Here is an 18643-nt window from a genome sequence, read left to right on the forward strand (position 1 = left end):
GCCCGCCCGCCCGCGCTCCACACCGCGGGTAAACAGTTACAGCCGGCGAGGCCAGCACGCGGGGGAGCCCGGCCCAGCCTTCGCCCGCACGCCGGGGAGCGCGCCTCGGAGGCGCAGACGAGGAGGCGCGGGCGCCGGCGCGGCGATGGATTTCCAGCAGCTGGCGGACGCTGCGGAGCAATGGTGCTCCAACACGCCCTTCGAGCTCATCGCCACCGAGGACACCGAGCGCAGGATGGATTTCTACGCCGACCCCGGCGTCTCCTTCTACGTGCTGTGTCCGGACAACGGTTGCGGCGACAGTTTTGTGAGTGCAGGGAGGGATGCAGTGCTGGTGAGGAGGGCGCAGCCCCGGGGTGCAGGGGCGGGGGTAGGGGCGTGACCCGCTCCGTCGGGGAAGCCCCTGGCCGGGAGGGGCCCGCGAACAGCGCGAAGGGCGCCCCGAGGACCCGCGAGCCTGGCTGATGCGGTAGGTGTGGCGTCCTCCCCAGTCTACCCTCCGCTCCTGGCGGACGCGGATTCGAGAGCACCACCCGCGGGCGCCGCACGAAGCCAGGCTTGGCACACCCTGGGGCGGCCCAGCCTCGCTGTAGCCGAGGCTGGGCACACAGACCGGCCCGTAGCTTCTGAAGTCTGGAGCGTCCTGTGCCAGACGTCCTGTCCAGGGCGAGGAGTCCTGTGCTACACCCGAGGTGGAGACACAACTCCTGGAATTGCCCCTCGCTCCCCTCGGCGTTATTCCTAGTGCTGTCTGTTTGGACACAAAGCCTCTGAGCACCCTAGGGATTCCTGATATCCTGGACCTTCTTTGCGGAATTACACCCTAGATCTTAAAAACGCACGCGCGCGTGCGCATCTCTCTCTCTCTCTCTCTCTCTCTCTCTCTCTCTCTCTCTCTCTCTCTCTCTCCCCCCTCCCTCCTTCCTTCCCCCCCTTCACCCCTACTCCCATTGCTCCTCTCTGTGCTGCCAGCGAGGTGTATTTGGCCCCAGCAGGTTCTGTCCAGCCCGGAGCCGGCTGTGGCCGCGCTGGAGTCTTGGCTTTTCCAGAGGGGGGCGGGGGCACCTAGTAATGCGGTGTCCAAACGGTAGACTTTGCATCCCGTGCCCACTTGGGATCTTGCAGCTGTCTGTTTAGGAAGGGGACGTGGAGAGCAGGGGAGTTGGGGTTGGCGATGTGGAGGCCAGATGAGGTTGGCACTCCATGAAGTGTTTGTAAGCACGGGGAATAAATAATGGTCCCAAATGTAAGATGGAGTCGGCTGTGGACGCAGGTTACCTTGTGGTCGCTGGCCTGAGCCTGGAGCAGGCGCTGCTGCCGCCCTTGCAGACAGACACAGGGTGGCCCGAGGCTTGGCTTCTCAGGTGAGGGTGAGACAAAGCCGGCTGCCTACCCTGCCACCCCTTCCCCGCCCCCTGGGAAGTTCAGAGAGTTAGATACCTCCCTTGGACCACAGAGGGGAAGGCTTGTGCATGCTTGGCCAGTAAAGTCTGCCTGTTTCACCACTCCATTTCTGAGTGCGTGGGAGGAGAGCCCACCCGGGCCCAGCTCCGAGACACTAGAAGACCCATGGCTTTGGGTGACAGCCAGATTTGAGTTCTGGCTGTGTGACTATGGCCGAATGTTTTCCCCAGAGTACAATTTTCATATCCACAAAATGAGTTTAATAATAATAGTGCCCTGGTGATTGTGCAGATAAAGCATCTCAGGGCCCATTGTGCACAGTAGGGGCCTCACAGATTTGGGATTCGGAGACCTCGTGTTGCTGAGAGTTTAGAGCCTGTCTCTAACAACCTTAGTTTTCTCACCTATAAAATGGTCTTTTCTTAAAGCACTCATGCTGAGTGATCAGGTTAACTGCATAGAATAAGTAAAGAAAAGTTATAGGAAGAATGGGAGATCTAGAGAGATGTACTCCACTGCAAAAGTGTGAGAGCCCAGAGATCTAGTAGAAAAGGCAGCATGGCCCAACTAATTCAGTGTTAGGATATGTCTAGGAGACCCGTCCAGCCTGCCCTGGCCTGTCAGGTCCTTCCTCATCCCTGGTGTGCCAAGAGGAAAGAGTTGCTCATGGCTCCAGATTTTATGGACCGTGTGCTCCCCGGTTTTCCTGCTGGGACCACAAGGGGCATACCCCACGAATGACTCCCGAGTGACTAGGACAGAAGGACACTGGCTGCTCTGACTGGAATGTGTATCTCAAACCACCATTAAGAACCCTCACTTGTGTCAGGCTACTCATATTGAAAGTGTGGGCTGGTGACTTAAGTATAAAAGATAAGGAAAATAGAGGATAAAAATATGTCATTGGGTAGACCTGAACTTTTCTCAAAGTTTCTGAAGGCCATAGGGACCATAAGATGCCAACTGTGGCAGTTTTCTTATCTAAACCTCATCTTGAATCTGTCCCAGGCTAGGTGTGCCAAGGTGCTGTTTGGCTCTAATAAGGGGCCTATCTTGGTTCTTTCCCTTTTCCCAACGTAGTCTGTTAAGCATTAGAAGAAATTTAAGTTGAGTGGAATCCTTGTTATTTGAAAGATTACATTTGTTTATTACTGGGTATTGGACCCAGGGCCTTCACACTGACTGACTACATCCCTGGCCCTTTTTATCTTTTTTATTTGGTGATAGGGTCTTGCCAGGTCACTAAGCTGGCCCGGCTGGGCTCAAAGTTGACATCCTTCTGCCTCAGACTCTTGAGTAGGTGGGATCCCAGGTTTGTGCCACTGTGCTCATCAAGATTTCTTAACAATAAGATTTACATAACATCTCTCAATTTGCATGGCATTCATTCAACTGGCAAACTCAGTAAGTTGAGGACTTACTCGCTGCTGGGTCGAGGCTACCTGGCATGCAAATAGCCTCCATGGTCCTGTGCTGTTTTTACCCTCCTCTAAGAGATTGTGTGGCATAGTGGTCAGGAATCCAGGCTCAGGTCAGAAATCCCAGCTCCCACTCCTCACTGTGTACTTTTAGGAAGTCATTTAACCCCTCTGTATTACAGTTCCACATCTGTTACCTTCCTAGAAGCGTGTTCTAGATCAGTGTTTAAAGTAGGGGTGGTTGGGGCTGGGGAAATGGCTCAGTGGAATAAGTGCTTCCCTGGCAAGTGCAAGGGCCTGAATTCAATCCCCGGTTCTGCAAAAAAAAAAAAAAAAAAAAGTAAAATAAAATAAAATAAAGTAGGGGTGGTGATCAAAGAGTGTCAGGCAGGATTGTCAGAGTGCTTACAGTAAGCACTCAGTACCTGGTAGCCCATCTCCTTACCTCTGAAAATGTGACTGCCATTCAGTTAGTCACTCAAGCCAGAAATCTGGGGGACATCCTTAACACCAACCTTTACCCTTCCCTGCATCTGATGCATATAATTTTGCCAGAATCGCCTTCAGAATCCATGCAGTGTGTTTTTCTCTACTCCCATGCTGTCACAGTCTAAGCCACTGTCATTTTTCTTCTCTCCTAAACTTATAACCTTTAAGTCTCCACCCAGCAGTCACTTTGAAGCTATTTAAAATATGATCTCGACCTATATAAAATTTAAAATAAAAATAGTGATGGTGTTAGTTGTCAGGTCACCAGCAGTCCTGTCCTTACCTGAGCCCACTTCCCAGCCTTCTTACAATAAAGCCCGGCCCCTTGCCCTGGGCTTCCAGCCTGCACATAGTGTGCCTTCATCTTGTCTGTTCTCCGTGCTCGCTTATGCTGGCCTTTCTGGTGCTCCCACATCAAGCCCGCTGCTGCCTCTGGGCCTTTGCACTTGCAGTTTTTGTCCAGAACACCGTTGCCCCAGCTATTTACAGAGCCGGGTCCTTTACGCCATTCAGGCCTTGGAACATCCTCCTGGCTCAGTCTTTCTCACCTTAGCCTCTTTTGTTTTTACCATAGCACTCATTAGACTGAGTCTTTTTTGTCGTTGTTATTTATTTTGGTTTGGTTCTCTTTTGTTGTTGTTGTTTCTTTGTTTTCTGCCTCTATTAGACTATAAGTTTCATGCAGCAGAGCCCTGTTTTATTACTGTATCCCAGCACCTTGAATAGTGTCAGATAAGTTATAGTTGCTCAGTACATTTTTGTGAAACAAATGAATGAATGATCAGTGAGTCTAGTGGGGAGAGTTGTTAAAAGAGTGAGAATACAGCTCTGAAAAACAAGTACTTAATTGTTCACCTCTGTAATTCAGATACTGTTCTAGGCACTGGGCAGATGTGAACTGGATGGTAGCCTGGGGTGGGCCCGGCCCTCTATGTTCAGGGGCCCCTGGGTGATTTCCTTCCACACTAAGGCAGCAGGCCACCACTGTCCTCCCCTGGAGGCCTGCCCTTAGTATGATGTCCTGTCCTCCTGTGAGGGGTACAGCATGCCTTGCTCCAGTGGCCCTCTTGAAGATTCATGCATTCTGGACCTAGATTACTGACCAGGGTGTGACACTGCAAAACCACAGGTTCTCTGATTCCTGCTTTTTTTTTTTTTTTTTTTCCTACCTTCTGACCTGAGTGACATTTGGTTCTACATGATTGAAGTTGCTGTGGCCATGTGGGCCTTGTGACCCAGGACCCTGAGTCTTCAAGTACCCATTTTCCCCTTGACTGAGGTTAGATGCCCCAAATCCTGCTTTCAGGAGTATCAGCTCTGCCCTGGACTGTTCTCTTACCAGAGAAATTGTCCCCCCTCTGCCCCGTGCCTGGTAATGTTCCCGAAGAGCCAGTCTGTGTTATCTGTGGGCGCTGACAGGAGGCACACTGCTTTCTTTGCGTGGGCTGCTGAGAAAGCTTTAGTGCCTGTAGCGAATGGCCAAGCTCCTACATACTGCCGTTTGTCCTCATCTCACTCTTGGTTTTCTCTTATTTTCCTTCTTTTATTTTTCTTTTGTCTTTCTTTCCCCAACTGATGACAGTTTTCAGTTTGTCTTATTTTATGTACTATGACTCTTTGAAAGCTGCCTTGGTTGATTTTAGAAACAAATAGTTAAAATAACTACGTGTTATGACATTTGATGGATAAAGAATAAATGACAGGTAGTAAATGGTATCTTTCAAGTGGCCATGGCCATCTGGGCCTGTCTGACCCCAAGCCTCATGTCCCCCACTTTATCGTGTGGACAGCAATTCAAACACAAAAAGCCAACAAATCTGGGAATCCAGGGGGAGGTCGCAGCCAAATAAAGCAAGTCTGGGCAGAAACACTTTAGTGAGTATTTAATCTCCCTTCTCCAACAAATATTTATAAACGAACAGTTCCAAGAGTAATGGAAATTGTGGCAGGAACAATCTTCATGGGATTAAAGATGCCCAGAAACAACTCAATACAGGGATCTCAAGAGGTGGTGGATCTACTGCAGACCTGTTATTAAGTGGGCGTGCTTCTGTTTATTTGTGACTTAAACGTACTTTTAAAAAGTACTATACAAATATTTCTTGAATCCGCCTACTTTTGAATTAACTGCCACCCAGGAGGGCCTGGACAGTATTTATGGTACAGTTACACTGTGTGTCTGGTTTACTCACTGGGTGACCTTAGCATTGTGGCAGATCGGAGCCCAGCTTACCACCTCTCCCTTCATCTTCCTGCAATGTGAAAGGGCAAAGAAAGTACCATGTCTGCCACTTACTGAGTGTACCAGCCTGGGACACAACCAAGCACTAAATAAACATATGACTCTGATCATCACAGTAAGTCAAGGGAAGGCAGGCTTACTGGGGCATGCTGCTAGGTGTTAATTCCATCTTTATCAGAGTTAATTCGAAATAAGCTGGAACTTCACAAAATTGAATGTGAAAAGCAACACTAAGCAAAAAACTTATTAAAATAGGACTTTGTTGTTCTTGCCGAATCTCTATTAAGAATCAACTGAGAGGGGCTGGGGAGATGGATCAGTAGAATAAGTGCTTGCCTGGCAAGCGCAAGGGCCTGACTTCAATCCCTGGTTCAGCCAAAAAAAAAAAAAACCAAAAAAGAATCAACTGAGATAATGACTATAAAAGTACTTTGTACTATTAGACTTTAGTGCAGTAAAAGAAACGATTACATAAGTGACATTTCAGCGCCTCCGAAGCTCTAAGGGTCTCTAATTAATAAGGAAGAGTTCTCTAAAGCTAGAGGGCCCTGGCCATTGGCTCCATCAGGTTGAGGAGGACGCACTGGCGAAGACTGCTGGAATTGGAGCCGCAGATGTCGGAAATGGACCTTTACAACATGAGATAGATAATTGGGCTATGGAGATGGCTCATGAGCACCTAGCTACTTGCGCTTGGATCTGAGCAGTATTTTAAGTCTGTAGTTCTTGTTCTTGGAAATCCTGCAGTGAGAAGGAAGGCAGTAAAATGTTTATTGAGTGACAAACATAGAACTTTCTAGGGTGCTGTGCTGATCATTTGTATGAATGGAAGGGAGCCAGCATGCACTTGACATGGACCATTTCTCCAAATAGGTCTTGTCCCCTGCTGTCTCACCCATGTGTCTTACTCCAGTTGGCCAGATGTCGGTCCCTCTCCCAGGCCTCAATACTGTCTCACCAGTGTTGTGCTGTCATCAAATGGTGCTCTCGAGACAGGTCTGTGGTACTTTATAGAAACCTGGTAGCCAGGCATGCCCCTCCCCCTCCCCTCACTCAGCTGAGTAGAATGTAGACTTCTGCTTCCAGATCTTAAGCCTATTTCTTGGGCTTATTCCAGACTCTTGAACATTTATGGGAGAGCCTTGCCTCCTCTTAATGATGTGCTGAAAAAGTCTCATGTAACAAACAAACAAAAAAACCCTTGCCCAGTCTTAAGAAGAAAATAAGACTGAAAAATCACCTGTGTGCGTGTTTTAGGTGCTATAGTGGTGCCTGGGTAGACTGCCCACTGCAAGCATGGTGAAGAAAGGAAAGCTTTTAGAAAGCCCTGGTTCCCACTGATTTAGTGAATACTTCACATTTTTCCTAAGTTCATTTCATTTTGAAGTTCACCACCATCCCCACCCCCACTCCCAGGCTGATCTGGGTAAAGAACATCTTGTTCCAAGTCCATGGTTAAAAACTAGGCTTAAATCATCCCGTGCCTATAGCTGAAGGCAAAGCAAGGGAATGTGAAGGCAAAGGCCTGGTTTCTCCTCTCTTATTTTAAAAACATCCTTAGCCTGCCTGAGAAGGTGAGCAGTGAAACCATGGGTGAGGACTAAGTGCCCGCTGCGCTCTTTACTACCTGTGAGCAGATGCAGACAGAGCAGATGAAATTGGGAAGCACAGGTTTGGGGTCAGGGTGGAGCTCTGTGATCTCAACATTTGGATCCACTTCCATGGACACAGTCAAAACAGGCCAGTACCATGGAGCATGCCTGAAAGGAACCTAAGTTGGAGGTCAGCTTGGGCAACTTAATGAAATGTTGTCTCAAAATAAAAAGTGAAAGGCCTGGGGCTGTGGCTAAGTGGTAGAGCAATTGCCAAAGATGTGTGAAGCTCTGGGTTTCATCCCCAGAACTGAAAGGGGGAGAAAAGGTGTGGATTTGACTCTGAGGTGGAAGCTGTCTTTAAATTCCTGTAAATCTTTAGAAGTCTGTATGTCGTTCTGTGACATTCACTGAGCATGCTGACCTGTGTCTCTCTGTTTTCTCTCTGCCCTGGCATGGGCTCACAGCACGTGTGGAGTGAGAGCGAGGACTGCCTGCCTTTCTTGCAGCTAGCACAGGACTACATCTCCTCCTGTGGCAAGAAGACACTCCATGAAGTCTTGGAAAAAGTCTTCAAGTCCTTCAGACCTGTAGGTGCCTGTTTGGCTTCTAAAGCCCGTTTGTTTTCTGTAGTCATTGTGTTTTAAATAAAGGAGGTGGTGGGGGAAGTGGGCAAAGCCCCTGAGGACTGATTGTTTTTCTTTTGTCTGCCCTGAGTGTAAAGATAGCAGCCAGGGTAGGGAGGCCGAGGGGGTGGGGGAAGGATGTGACACAGCTGTTTGTCACAGGAATGATGCTTATTTCTAGCATCACTTGAGTTCATTTGAGAATCCCTGACAGGATAGGAAGCGCACAGCTCCTTTTTGAGATAATGGCGTGTTCTGTAGCCTTAAAACCCTGGAGCTTGGAAGGCTGCTCTGGGAAGGTTGTTATCGCCATGTTCGCAGGCATGGAGAAGGAAGCAGCTGGGTACTGGTTCTGTCCCTCCCTCTTTTTACAAAATCTCTTGTACAGAGCTTGCTTTTTCTCTCTCTGTATCTTGGGATTTAGAAATCTTTCTGTGGCTAGCGGAGAGCCTGGTGTTCATGCTAGCAGATAAACATGACAAATGCTCACTTGCCTCTATTTTGAAGATTTCTTACTTCTCTTCACTGGAAGGTAAAGTCAGATTACTGACGTCATGACATCTCCCCACATTCAGTTTTCTTCTCGCTGTACACATTTGCTGTAGCATTTCTGTTTGTTGTCTAGTCGCTTTTAGCGCTCTTGGTTTCTCTGCTAAAACTGTCAAGCTTGCCTTTTAGCTCTTTGAACACAGTGAGCCTGGTTGCGTAACGCCCTGTGTCTCTCATTCCAGCATCTCCAGGTCGGTCAGTCTGGTTGGCATCCTTTGTCTGCTGGTTCTCACTCCTGGTGTTTTGTTTCTTTGTATGTTGGGTGTCTTTATGTGCAGGTTGGTATCTCTGAAAGTGCGTATGCAGGTATAAATGGTGGATTGCAGTGTCATCCTCCAGAGAAGACTGTGGTTAGCTCCTGCCTGGACTTGGGAGCCCGTATGTCTGATACCGCCCTTGTCAGCACAAGGCTCGTGCTTGTCCAAGCATTCTGGGAGACTTGAAAGGAGACTTAACGAGCTGGACTTGTTGGTGGATTGGAGGGGGAATTGGGAAAAGAGGGGAGATGAAGGTGACACCTCCATTTCTTGCCTGAGAAGTGGAAGGAACTGTGTAGTCATCAATGGATGGAAAAGGCTGCAGGAGGCAAGGTTTGCGTATGGATACCAGCTGAGCTCAGTCTTAGATGTGTCGGTGTTTGAAATTCCTATTAAATATCCAGGTTGAGATATCAAGTCAGATAAAAAATTTTAAAAATTGATCTCTCCAGATCTTAACTAGAGAAAAATATCCATCAGCAAATAGCGCTCACTTAGCAGCTGCTTCCCTCCCAGGAGTCCCCCGCCCCACCCCGTCTTCTCTGTGCGGATGTGTTGGTGCTGGCAAGCAGAGGCTGTGCACAATTACCTGGGGAAGGCACGTACCTGCCAGAGTTCATTTTGCTCTTTTCCTTTACTAAGTGTGTTGTATTTCAGCAATCAGGCAGTCAAATGTAAAGAAGGAAAAAACGCAGTTATAACATGTGTAGGTGTGGAGCTGAAAGTAGTTGGGTTATTTCCCTTTACACTGAGCTGTGTGTTGTGGAGACAGGTTTGATTTTCTGGTGTTGAGCTTCCAGGTGTCACTAGTTAATGTAGCTCTACACCGGAGATGTTGCTCTCAAGTCCAGGAAGCGTGAGCAGCTGTGGTGCCCCCTTCTGGTGGGGAGGCTCAAGGAGCTGGCGGCTGTTGGCTGGGAAAGGCTAGTGGGTAGCCTCCTCTCAGCTAGTGTAGGGCAGATGGATGTGGCTTTGGTTGCTCTCCAGCAGGATGTGTCCCAGATTGGATGGAAAGCAGAGTCAGGAGCCTCGGCACAGCAGTGTGCGGATCAGAGGGAAACTTACCTGCTCCATCTGCACTGAATAGTGCTCTTTGTCCCAGTGGTGCTCTCTGAGTTTATAGAAGTGAGCTTCAGGTTTCTGAAACAAGACAGAGGACGGTTTGCTGCTGCTGTTATAGTTGAAGGTCCTTAGTGAAGAAGCACCTACCCTAGTGCTATGGGACTGGAACAGGTGAGACCAGCACAGTACTTCCTGGAACTTAGCAGTCATTGGGTCAGTTTGGGCAGCTGCAACCCTGTCCAGCAGGGTGCCCCCAGAAGGAAGCACACCTCCTTACAACAGTGGGTCCAGAGTTCTAGCACCCTGCTTTCCCATGGTCACCCCCTTGCCATCCTCTGCCCTGTGCTTCTCTCTGGAGAGATGGGGACCTCTCTGTTGACAGACTTCTGCTGCCTGGGAGGGCCTTCCTCAGTCAGGCCTGTCTGCCAGACCTTGCTGAGCTCAGGCATTCTGCCTTGCAAGGACAGAAGAGCAAAATTGTGCCCAGACACCCTCAGCGATCTGCTTGTAAGTCTGTGCTGCCCAGTGCCCACACCTTCTAAGCCAGTGTTGGTGCCCCTGTGCACCTGCACCATAGCAGGCTGTCCGTATCATTGAAAGGTCTAAAAGGTTCACCACCACGGTGCTAGGCTGTGCACTGCCCCTCTGTCCCTGCCTGCATGCCTCCACAGAACAGTCACTGCCACCCCTCGCCAAGAATCTGTTGTTGGATTTAAAAGAAATACAATTATAATTCTCTTCCTTTTAAACAGCCTACTCCTTTTATATTTCTTGTATTTCATCACATTTTCCAACAACATGTAATTCTGCTATTGCTGAAATACTGCCTCAAGGGTGCAAGGCAGGCACAGCATGCCCACTCCGTGTCCTTGGGCAGCTAAGCAGAGCTGGGAGAGCCACAAGAGCAGCACACGGCGGCCCCAGGTACCAGCTGTGCACAGCTTCAGTCCAGGCGTTCTGTGGGTAGGACAAACCTCAGTCCTGCCCCCTGCTCAACTCATTCCTTTTTGCCATTCTTTGGGGAAATATTTGAGAAAGAGGAAGTTTTGAGCAAGTCTATGTGGGGTATTGCTTGTGGTCTTTTCACCAAGTTGTGTGGTATCAGGGTCCAGCCGTGATGCAGGACTCAGGCCTGTGGGCAGGCTGCTTGGGTTCCAACCACCGTTCCACCACTTGCTGGCTGTGGGACTCATACAAGTTACCTGCCCTCTCTATCTCCCCATCTCTTCATTTGTAAACTTTGGAAACTAATGAGGACTGTGAAGATTAGGCAGCACGAGCTTTGTCAGGTTCTCAGTGCGCTGCGCTGTGTGGTCTGTGAGTGCTGACTTGGATGGGGCAAAGGCACCAGGCAGAACACTGTCAGGGAGTGAGCAGAACTTAGCTCAAACAGTAGGCTTTTGTGGAAGCCTCGGGTGTTTGGTAGAAAAAAAAGTGGTTTGTGGTTTGCCAAGTGCACAGAGGCCTCTGGCTCAGAGGAAGGACTTTAAAGAGGTACGGGAGGGTAAGGCAGGCACAGGCGATAGCAGGACAATGGCAGCCATTGGTACCTAGTCTGTTCAACTCACTCTCCCAGGACAGTGCTTGGGAACTCCTGTCCCCACCATGAGCATTGACCAGAGAGCTGCAGGGTTATGGGTACTAAAATCTTTTCCATATTTTCTAAGTTTTCTGTGGCCATAATATAATCAGATACATTGCACTCTTTAAAAGCTGCATTGTCACAATAAGTAAATAAATAAATAATAAAAGCTGCATTGTGTACAGTGTGTTAGGTGCTAGGGTGGCTGAGGGAGGGTGCACTGAGGAGCTTGGTGCATCTTGCAGGGGTTCCACTGCAGATGTGCTCAAAGCACGAGGGGGACTAACCCAGGGAAGGGCCAGGAAGAGCCAACCTGGCTCCCTCAGCTCAGAGTTCCCAGAAATATGCCCAGTGTGGGGAGGTGGATTGGTGGTCCTGTCCTCCCTGGCTGTGTGGCCCGTTGCAGGTTGCCAGCCTCAGTGTTTCCATCTCTAAAATGCACTGTCCTATGGATACATGGGGAACTTCGGAATGAGGCTCAGAACACAAAGGATGTCACCGTGCAACCTCCCTGCCGAGGCCGTCTTGGTTTCCTGCTCACAGCAGGTGTTTGCTGGCAGGAGTGGGCAGTCTCCCTCTTCAAGCGAAGCTGCTCCAGGGCCTCTTGCCTCATCAAGAGGAATCACTCAGCGAGGTCTGGTTCTTACCTACTCATTTCCTCTCGCCCTGGCGTGATGTGTCCCAGTGGTACGTGGCTGCAGATGACAGTGCCACACAGGCTGTTGCCACCCCTCTGTAGACACTGTGCTCAGTAACAGCTTCAGAAACCCCCAGGAGTAACTCTGGTGCATGTGAATTGGACAGTCACTAAGTGCTACATTTTTCTTACTTCAGGGACTCTCAGTTGACAGTTGGTGGCCATCACATGATTGAGCTAAATAATGAAACAGTAGTTACGGGTGTCAATAATGGTGATGGTGCCATTTATTTTCTGCTCAGTGTTTTCGCATCTGTTGTTCAGCAATGACTTCTAGGCTGACTCCTGGTGAATGAATAGTTCACAAGAGAAGAAAAAGCCTGTTTTTCCCAATTTCACTGCAAAACTCTTGTCTTTGCCCTTTCAACTCATCTTTAAATTGCATGTGTGTGATGACACACCAGGGACCACTGCTTTCCTGCTATGTCATCCTCCTGTCTCCTCCTCACGTGCTGAGCTTGCGGGAATCCTGAGCCCTGCTGTGACAGGGCCCTTGTTGCCGTGACCCACGTCGTGTGCTGCTTTGCTCCATGTTGCACCTTGAGCCCTGCTAGAGTCACGCCCTGTGACTCCTGAGGCGTCTCACTCTTGGTGGCTCAGCGCCTCTGCGTGTGACTCTGTTCCTTCTGTCAGGGAGCAACACTTCTGCCAGGACCTGATTCCAGCTCCCTCTGGTGAACAAGACTGGTGTGTTGGGGCCGGGGATATAGTTCATTTGCACAAGCACCTGTCTGGCAAGCACAAGGTCCTGAGTTCGATTCCTGGTACCAAAAAAAAAAAGACTGGTATTATGGGGTTGCCAATACAAATGGCTGGAGAAGCAGGGATGACTCCTACTGGGAAGATTCCTGCAGCTCAGAAGTGTCCAGTTCTTGATTCTGTTCTTGTTCTCTTGATTCTGTTCCTGCCCTCTAGTTGAGAAAGGCCCCAGTTCACTTTCCAGTGAAACACACACACACACACACACACACACACACACACACAATTTGCCCACCACAGATAGGAATGGTACATAGATGGGAATACTGCAGTGCTGGATTATATCTGTGCGACATCCATAGTATCGCAGGCAAATTCTCGTTCTGCCATTTTTCTGGTCTACATGGGTTTCCAGATTGTACGCCCGCTCATAAATTTAGGCATAAACACTAAACATTTTTAAAACCCGTTTGTTCTAGTAGAACAGACACAGCATCTCCATGGTGGCCTGATAGGTACAGGAAGTTTGCAGTCAGATTGCACCAGTTCTTTCCTGGAAAGGGGGGACATGCTAGCACCTTCCCCACAGAGCGTAAGTGCCCAACAGTAAGTTAATCCTACTAACTGTTATCACGGCATCTGGAGCATGATGGAATCATCTGGCTGAGGGAAGCCTGCGAATCAGACAGAGGCTGATAGGGAGCGGCTCATCTCTCCTCACTTCCTAGTGTGAGAAGGAAGCGCTGCCTAATTCACAGCAAGGGACCTCCAGGAACTAGCACAGCTGGAGAGGCAGAGAGCCGGGCTGGGGCTGCCTGTGGGAAGCACGGTGACCTTCTAGGTGTGTTTCCGTGAGGCCGGGCAGTTCGCAGGCGACAGTGCTGACGTTCTTTGAGCTGCAGAGCTCTTCTGTGAGGCAGAACGTGGGTCAGGGTTCCTCCTTCGGGGAGGAAGATGCGGAGGCTCAGCAGCAGGTATGCTATGAAGAAGGCTCACCGAAGGCATGTCTCTGCAAGACAAGGATGACAGATACATAGACGTGTACCTCTTCAGAGCCTTGCTTCCTCCTGACAGCCATTGCTGCCTGACCTTGATGATTCCCACCTGGCTTTCTGAGCCCAGGCCTCCCTCCACACAGCCTCTTCCAGTCAGATTGTGACCTGAGGGACCTGCTGACCACACCTTCCAATTAGCATCCCTGCAGGACAGGAAACAGAGTCACTGTTGCTGTTGTGTCTTATTTTGGTGTTCCAGTGGCTCTGGAGTTCCTGGTGGCATTGGCAGTGGTTTTGGTTTACCAGCTGCTTGAACTTTATCACCCCTGCATTCTACTTTGCTGTTTTTTGTTTTTTGGTTTGTTTGGTTTTTTTAAATGTATTTGGGTACAGAGTCTGCAGGGTCTACAGGGTCTCACTATGTAGGTCAGACTCATAGTGATTCTCCTCTTTTCAGCCTCCCAAGTGCTGGGATTTCAGGTGGGCACCACCATGCCCAGTATCAATCACTGTCTCAGCGCACCCCGGGGACAGGGACGGCAGCATGCCAGGGGATTAAACCCAGTCGCTGTGTCTGCCTAAGCAGGCACTTTAAATCCGCTGAGCTATCTGGCCAGCCCTTTTTTGGCTGTTTTTAAGCAGCTCTTCAAATAAAAATTGACCACCTATAATAGTAGCAAATGGCCTTTATTGCCAACAGCCATCTTTTCTCTCTCATTTAAGGCAAATGCTCTCTTTTATTCCATCTACTAAAGTCTGAAAGGCAGACAGTGATAAGAAAAAGGAGCTTCTCTTCTCCCAGACACACAAGGGTGGACCACCCTGTCTGGTGGCCAAGGCCCACTTTCCTGGCCTGTGTTCCCAGCTGACAGTGTTCCAAGGGCATGATGTGTCAGGGCTTTGTGAGGCCCGTGAGGGCTGCTGTTTTAGGACTTGAGAGTCCAGGCATTATTGACGGGGACCTTTCTCTTTCCTCCTTGGAGCAGTTGGGTAGAGTACAATAGGGAAACAGTGCAAAGTAAACAGACCAGTCAGCTTTATGGTAGGCCTCTAATACGTGTAGCATTTGGGTCATTAGAGCCACTAGGTGAAGTAAGTAGCCTAAAAATGATCAAAGCCCCTGTTCTTTGGCTACTAGTAGCTGCTTATCACTGATAAGCCCAGGAGCACCCCCAGTCCCCCAAGGTTGTAGCTTCCTGCTGGCTCTGGAGCCCATAGTGTACAGGCTTGGCAAATCACAGTCAGTGCCTTTAAAAAATGGTTATCATGAATTAACTCTTAATTTCCCTGATTGTAGTTGTGGAGCATGGGGAGTATACAAAATGGTTTTAAAAAAAAAGATAAACTTTTTAACATTTCGGTTTTATCTCATTGAAGTAAGCAAGTGCATGTGTGGGGGGGGGTGCGGCAGGAGTGAGCCTGTTGCTGGGGGTTGACCCTAAGACTTCATACTTGCTGAACGAATACTTTACCATGGAGCTATACCCCCCTAGCCTTTCTTAAATTTTATTTTGAGACAGTATCTTGCTGAGTTTCCCAGGCTGGCTTTGAACTTGTATCCTTTTACCACTGCACCTGGCCTCTAATGTATAAGTTTTAAGAAAATCTGTGTCATAGGGAAAGTGTGGTTTTGCCATGCTCTTTTTATACCTACTTGCTTATATTTATATCTCTAAATACTTTGTAAATGACATTTTAAGTGCACATCTGTGACTCTTACTGATACATCATAAGTTACTTAACCATTTGCTGTGGAACATTTTAGTTGATCCTACTTTTTTTTTTTTTTTTTTTTTTTTGCGGTACTGGGGATTGAACTCAGGGCCTTGTGCTTGCCAGGCAAGCGCTTATTCTACTAAGCTATCTCCTCCGCCCTACTGAGATATCTCTCCGGCCCCCTACACTTTTGTATGACCAAGCATAGAGGCACAAACCTGGAGTCCCGGTACCTTGGAGGCTGAGTCAGGATGACTGCCATGACTGAGGTCAGCCACCCTGGACTATGTAGCAATTCAAGGCCAGCCCAAAGGACATATAGCAAGATCCTGTCTCAGAAAAACAAATAATAAACATTTTAATAAATATTTTTAATAAATGTATTCTTCATAGTAGCAGCATGTTTTTAAGGGAGAAAATAAGTAGGGCATAGATTCTTGACCTGTTTTTCCTGTGATACTGGTGATTGAAACGAGGCCTTTTAAACTGAGGTGTATCCCTAGCCCTTGTTTTTTTTATTTTGAGCAGGGTCTGAGTAAATTGCTTAAGCTGGGCTTGAACTCTTGGTCAGTTCCTCCCTCAGTCTCCCAGAAGGTGGGGATTATAGGACACCATAGTAGCCTTCATCGCATGCTCCCACCTACATCCCAGGTGTGTGTGCCTGTGCAGGTATCATATCCCTGAGCACACGTGACATGTGGTTCTGTGCTTGATACTTAAAAATAGAGATTCTCTAGACTCCCAGTGGAGAGTTTATGAAAACAGCGGTAGTGATAATTGAGCCTCTCTGGAAATCGTTGTTGCTCTAAATCCTGCCGGGTGCGTGGGAGTTTGGCTGCAGTGCCTCTCGTCCTCCTGCCTGAAGTCCAGCTCATGCTCACAGCCATTTCTCTTGTTCTCTCCTGTAGTTACTGGGGCTTCCAGATGCAGAGGAGGATGCCTTTGAAGAGTACAGTGCCGACGTGGAGGAGGAGGAGCCTGAGGCGGACCACCCCCAGATGGGGGTCAGTCAGCAGTAAAACTACCAGGGCGCCTCTGGAGAAGGAGAGTGAGCCCTGCGGCACCCTTGGCAGGGTTGTGTGCTCCTGGGTTAGCATTTTGCTTTAGCACCTCAGAACAGGACGTCCGGCTCCCAGCATCCCAATTCCAATGAAATACCTTTTTAATGACCACAAAGTATCTGTGATAAGCTTTGCTCAGAAGTGACCTGAGTTTTAGTCCCACTGCAGGTGGGTTTCTATGGAATGGTCTTGGTAGCCTTTGCCACTTTGAATCTAGAGTCCATTTTGTGGCTGCCTATTCTCTCTTGAGTTTATGTTGAAGAATTAACATTCACTGACTGGAATGCAGAGAACTGTGAGTGTATTAAGGATGTGCTTGGAGTCCTCACACATGCGCTCGCTGAGGAAAGGCATGGCAGAGACGAGCAGTCTGTACTTTTTATGTACTTTTAAGTGTCCGTAAGTGAAAGGCTTTGCTTATAAAGCATGAGTTTTAATAGCTAGTCATTGAACTGCGCAAGGGCAGAGGCAAGGGCGGAAGAGGAGAATCACTTAGCTTTGAGTGAAGGGGTAAGAGAGGCAGAGAAGCCGTGAGGGTCTTGCCGTTACTAAATTAGTACCTGCGTATGTGTCAGCTGGTTCCTGAATAGGTGTAAATGTTACTTCCATGTTCAGTTGTTTGAAAATATGCTAATTCCAAAGCTACTTTTAAAATCTAATAGTGGAAGATATACATGGGGTGAAAGACATAAATTATTGACTTCTTTCAGCTATTTATAAAGTGTCCTACATATGAAATCAAACATTTACCTTTTCTCTTTCTAATGAGGTGGAAACTTGTTAAATTGTGAAAACTCCTAGAATCCAAGTAAGTGCCACTTAAATTTTGAAGCCATAGATAAATTTAATAGGAAAAACACATCAGGATAAAAAATAATTTTTAAATACAATGAAATTCTCCTTTACTTTCTTAATCTTTTATTCTTTAAAAATGAAAAGTCAGGAAAAGGCTCCTGTTACGTTATTTGGTAAAAATTACAATCAAGTAAGTAAGTAAGAGACCTCATGGCCGTGAATTCTTCGAGGGCCGTGGAGGTAGGAGTGCTCTTCATGGGTTCAGAGGGAGCTTTTTAATGATCAGGATACTCAGACAACTCACAAAGGCAGTTGCTGCCCTTTAGCCAACAGATATTTACGGGTACGTCCTTTGCAACGCTACCGTGGAATTATTTGAAATGCTCATCGTCTTGGACCCTTCCACATTTCTGATTCTAATATCTAAGGACACATGTGGTGCCGCCTGTATACTACTTGATTAGTGGCAGCCTCTGGCTTGGGCATGTCTTAATCATGAACACATGTGCCCATTAGGTCATTCGCATTTTGAATTTAACAAAAGAAATTCCAGGAGTAGCCGAAGCCACAGGACTCACGGGCGTCTTGTGTATTATCTTCCAGGCGTGTCGGTGTAAGCCTGATCATCTCAGCGTTTTCTGTTTGAGTGGTACTGTGGGGAGTTCAGCCATTTGTGGTCAGATAGTGTACTGCAGTCTTAAGTCCTCAGGTGAAATAACACAGTGGTTTCCATCTGTGCTTTAGTACCCACGTTTTCTTCTTTACTTGGGAAATATGAACAGTTAATTTCAAGTTAAATGCATTTTTTTCACGTAGCCTATTAGTGAAGCCCACCCTGGGGTGAGTGGGTCCCGCCCTCTGCAGCCGTGCCTGTGTTCACGTGGGCTCTGCTCACCAGCACGGAGGGCCGGGCTCTCCAGGCTGTAGTGTTGCCTAGTTTGGTAACGTCCACTTTTACACAACAGGCTGCAAGAATGCCTTCCACAACAGAAATGAAGCTCTGCTAGCTTGCTGCATCCTAAGGTAAACTGGAATTTTATACATAGAGACTTCAAATCTAAATTTACATATGTTTGGAAATGGAATGGACATTAATATAAAACGTATTTTATCGAGAAAGTATTTAGACTTTGTCCGATACATTTCGGTATTATCATGTTAATGTTCTCTGTGTAACAGTGGAGCGGAGATAGACTGGGCCATTCAGTAGTCTGATGAGAATTCCAGGCTTTGTTCCACCACCAGGTAAGAGAGAACAGCCCTGGATGTGACTGACTTTCCATGGCAGAACCCCAAAGTTAGCAAATCTGTTTCTTTTCAAACTTCCTTTTCTTTAGTGGTGTTCAGGGTTCTCCAGTATTCCCATTAGCATTCTCTCTCCCTCTCCCTCTCCCTCCCCCTCCCCTTCCCCCTCCCTCTTCCTCTCTTTCCCTCCCTCTTTCCCTCCCTCCCCCTCCCC

At 48.2% G+C, this 18643-nt stretch overlaps 1 protein-coding gene across 8 annotated transcripts in view; it reads left to right on the forward strand.

Moving 5' to 3' along the window:
• Nucleotides 1-6: 6 nt before the first annotated feature.
• Mturn (maturin, neural progenitor differentiation regulator homolog) overlaps nucleotides 7-18643 on the forward strand; it is a 21783-nt gene continuing 3146 nt past the window's right edge. The window contains exons 1-5 of one of the 8 annotated variants that reach the window (XM_023709910.1): nucleotides 7-307; nucleotides 7613-7735; nucleotides 16237-16332; nucleotides 17159-17197; nucleotides 18150-18619. In XM_023709910.1, coding sequence (XP_023565678.1) covers nucleotides 146-307; nucleotides 7613-7735; nucleotides 16237-16332; nucleotides 17159-17173 — 396 coding nt within the window. In that variant the 5' untranslated portion in view covers nucleotides 7-145 and the 3' untranslated portion in view covers nucleotides 17174-17197; nucleotides 18150-18619. Of the gene's footprint in view, nucleotides 308-7612; nucleotides 7736-16236; nucleotides 18620-18643 lie in introns of those variants that run through there. The other 7 variants (XR_002820055.1, XM_023709908.1, XM_023709909.1 and 4 more) reach the window with 7 other exon arrangements.

This window comes from Octodon degus, unplaced genomic scaffold, assembly GCF_000260255.1.
Source record: "Octodon degus isolate 3935 unplaced genomic scaffold, OctDeg1.0 scaffold00015, whole genome shotgun sequence".
NCBI lineage: Eukaryota > Metazoa > Chordata > Mammalia > Rodentia > Octodontidae > Octodon > Octodon degus.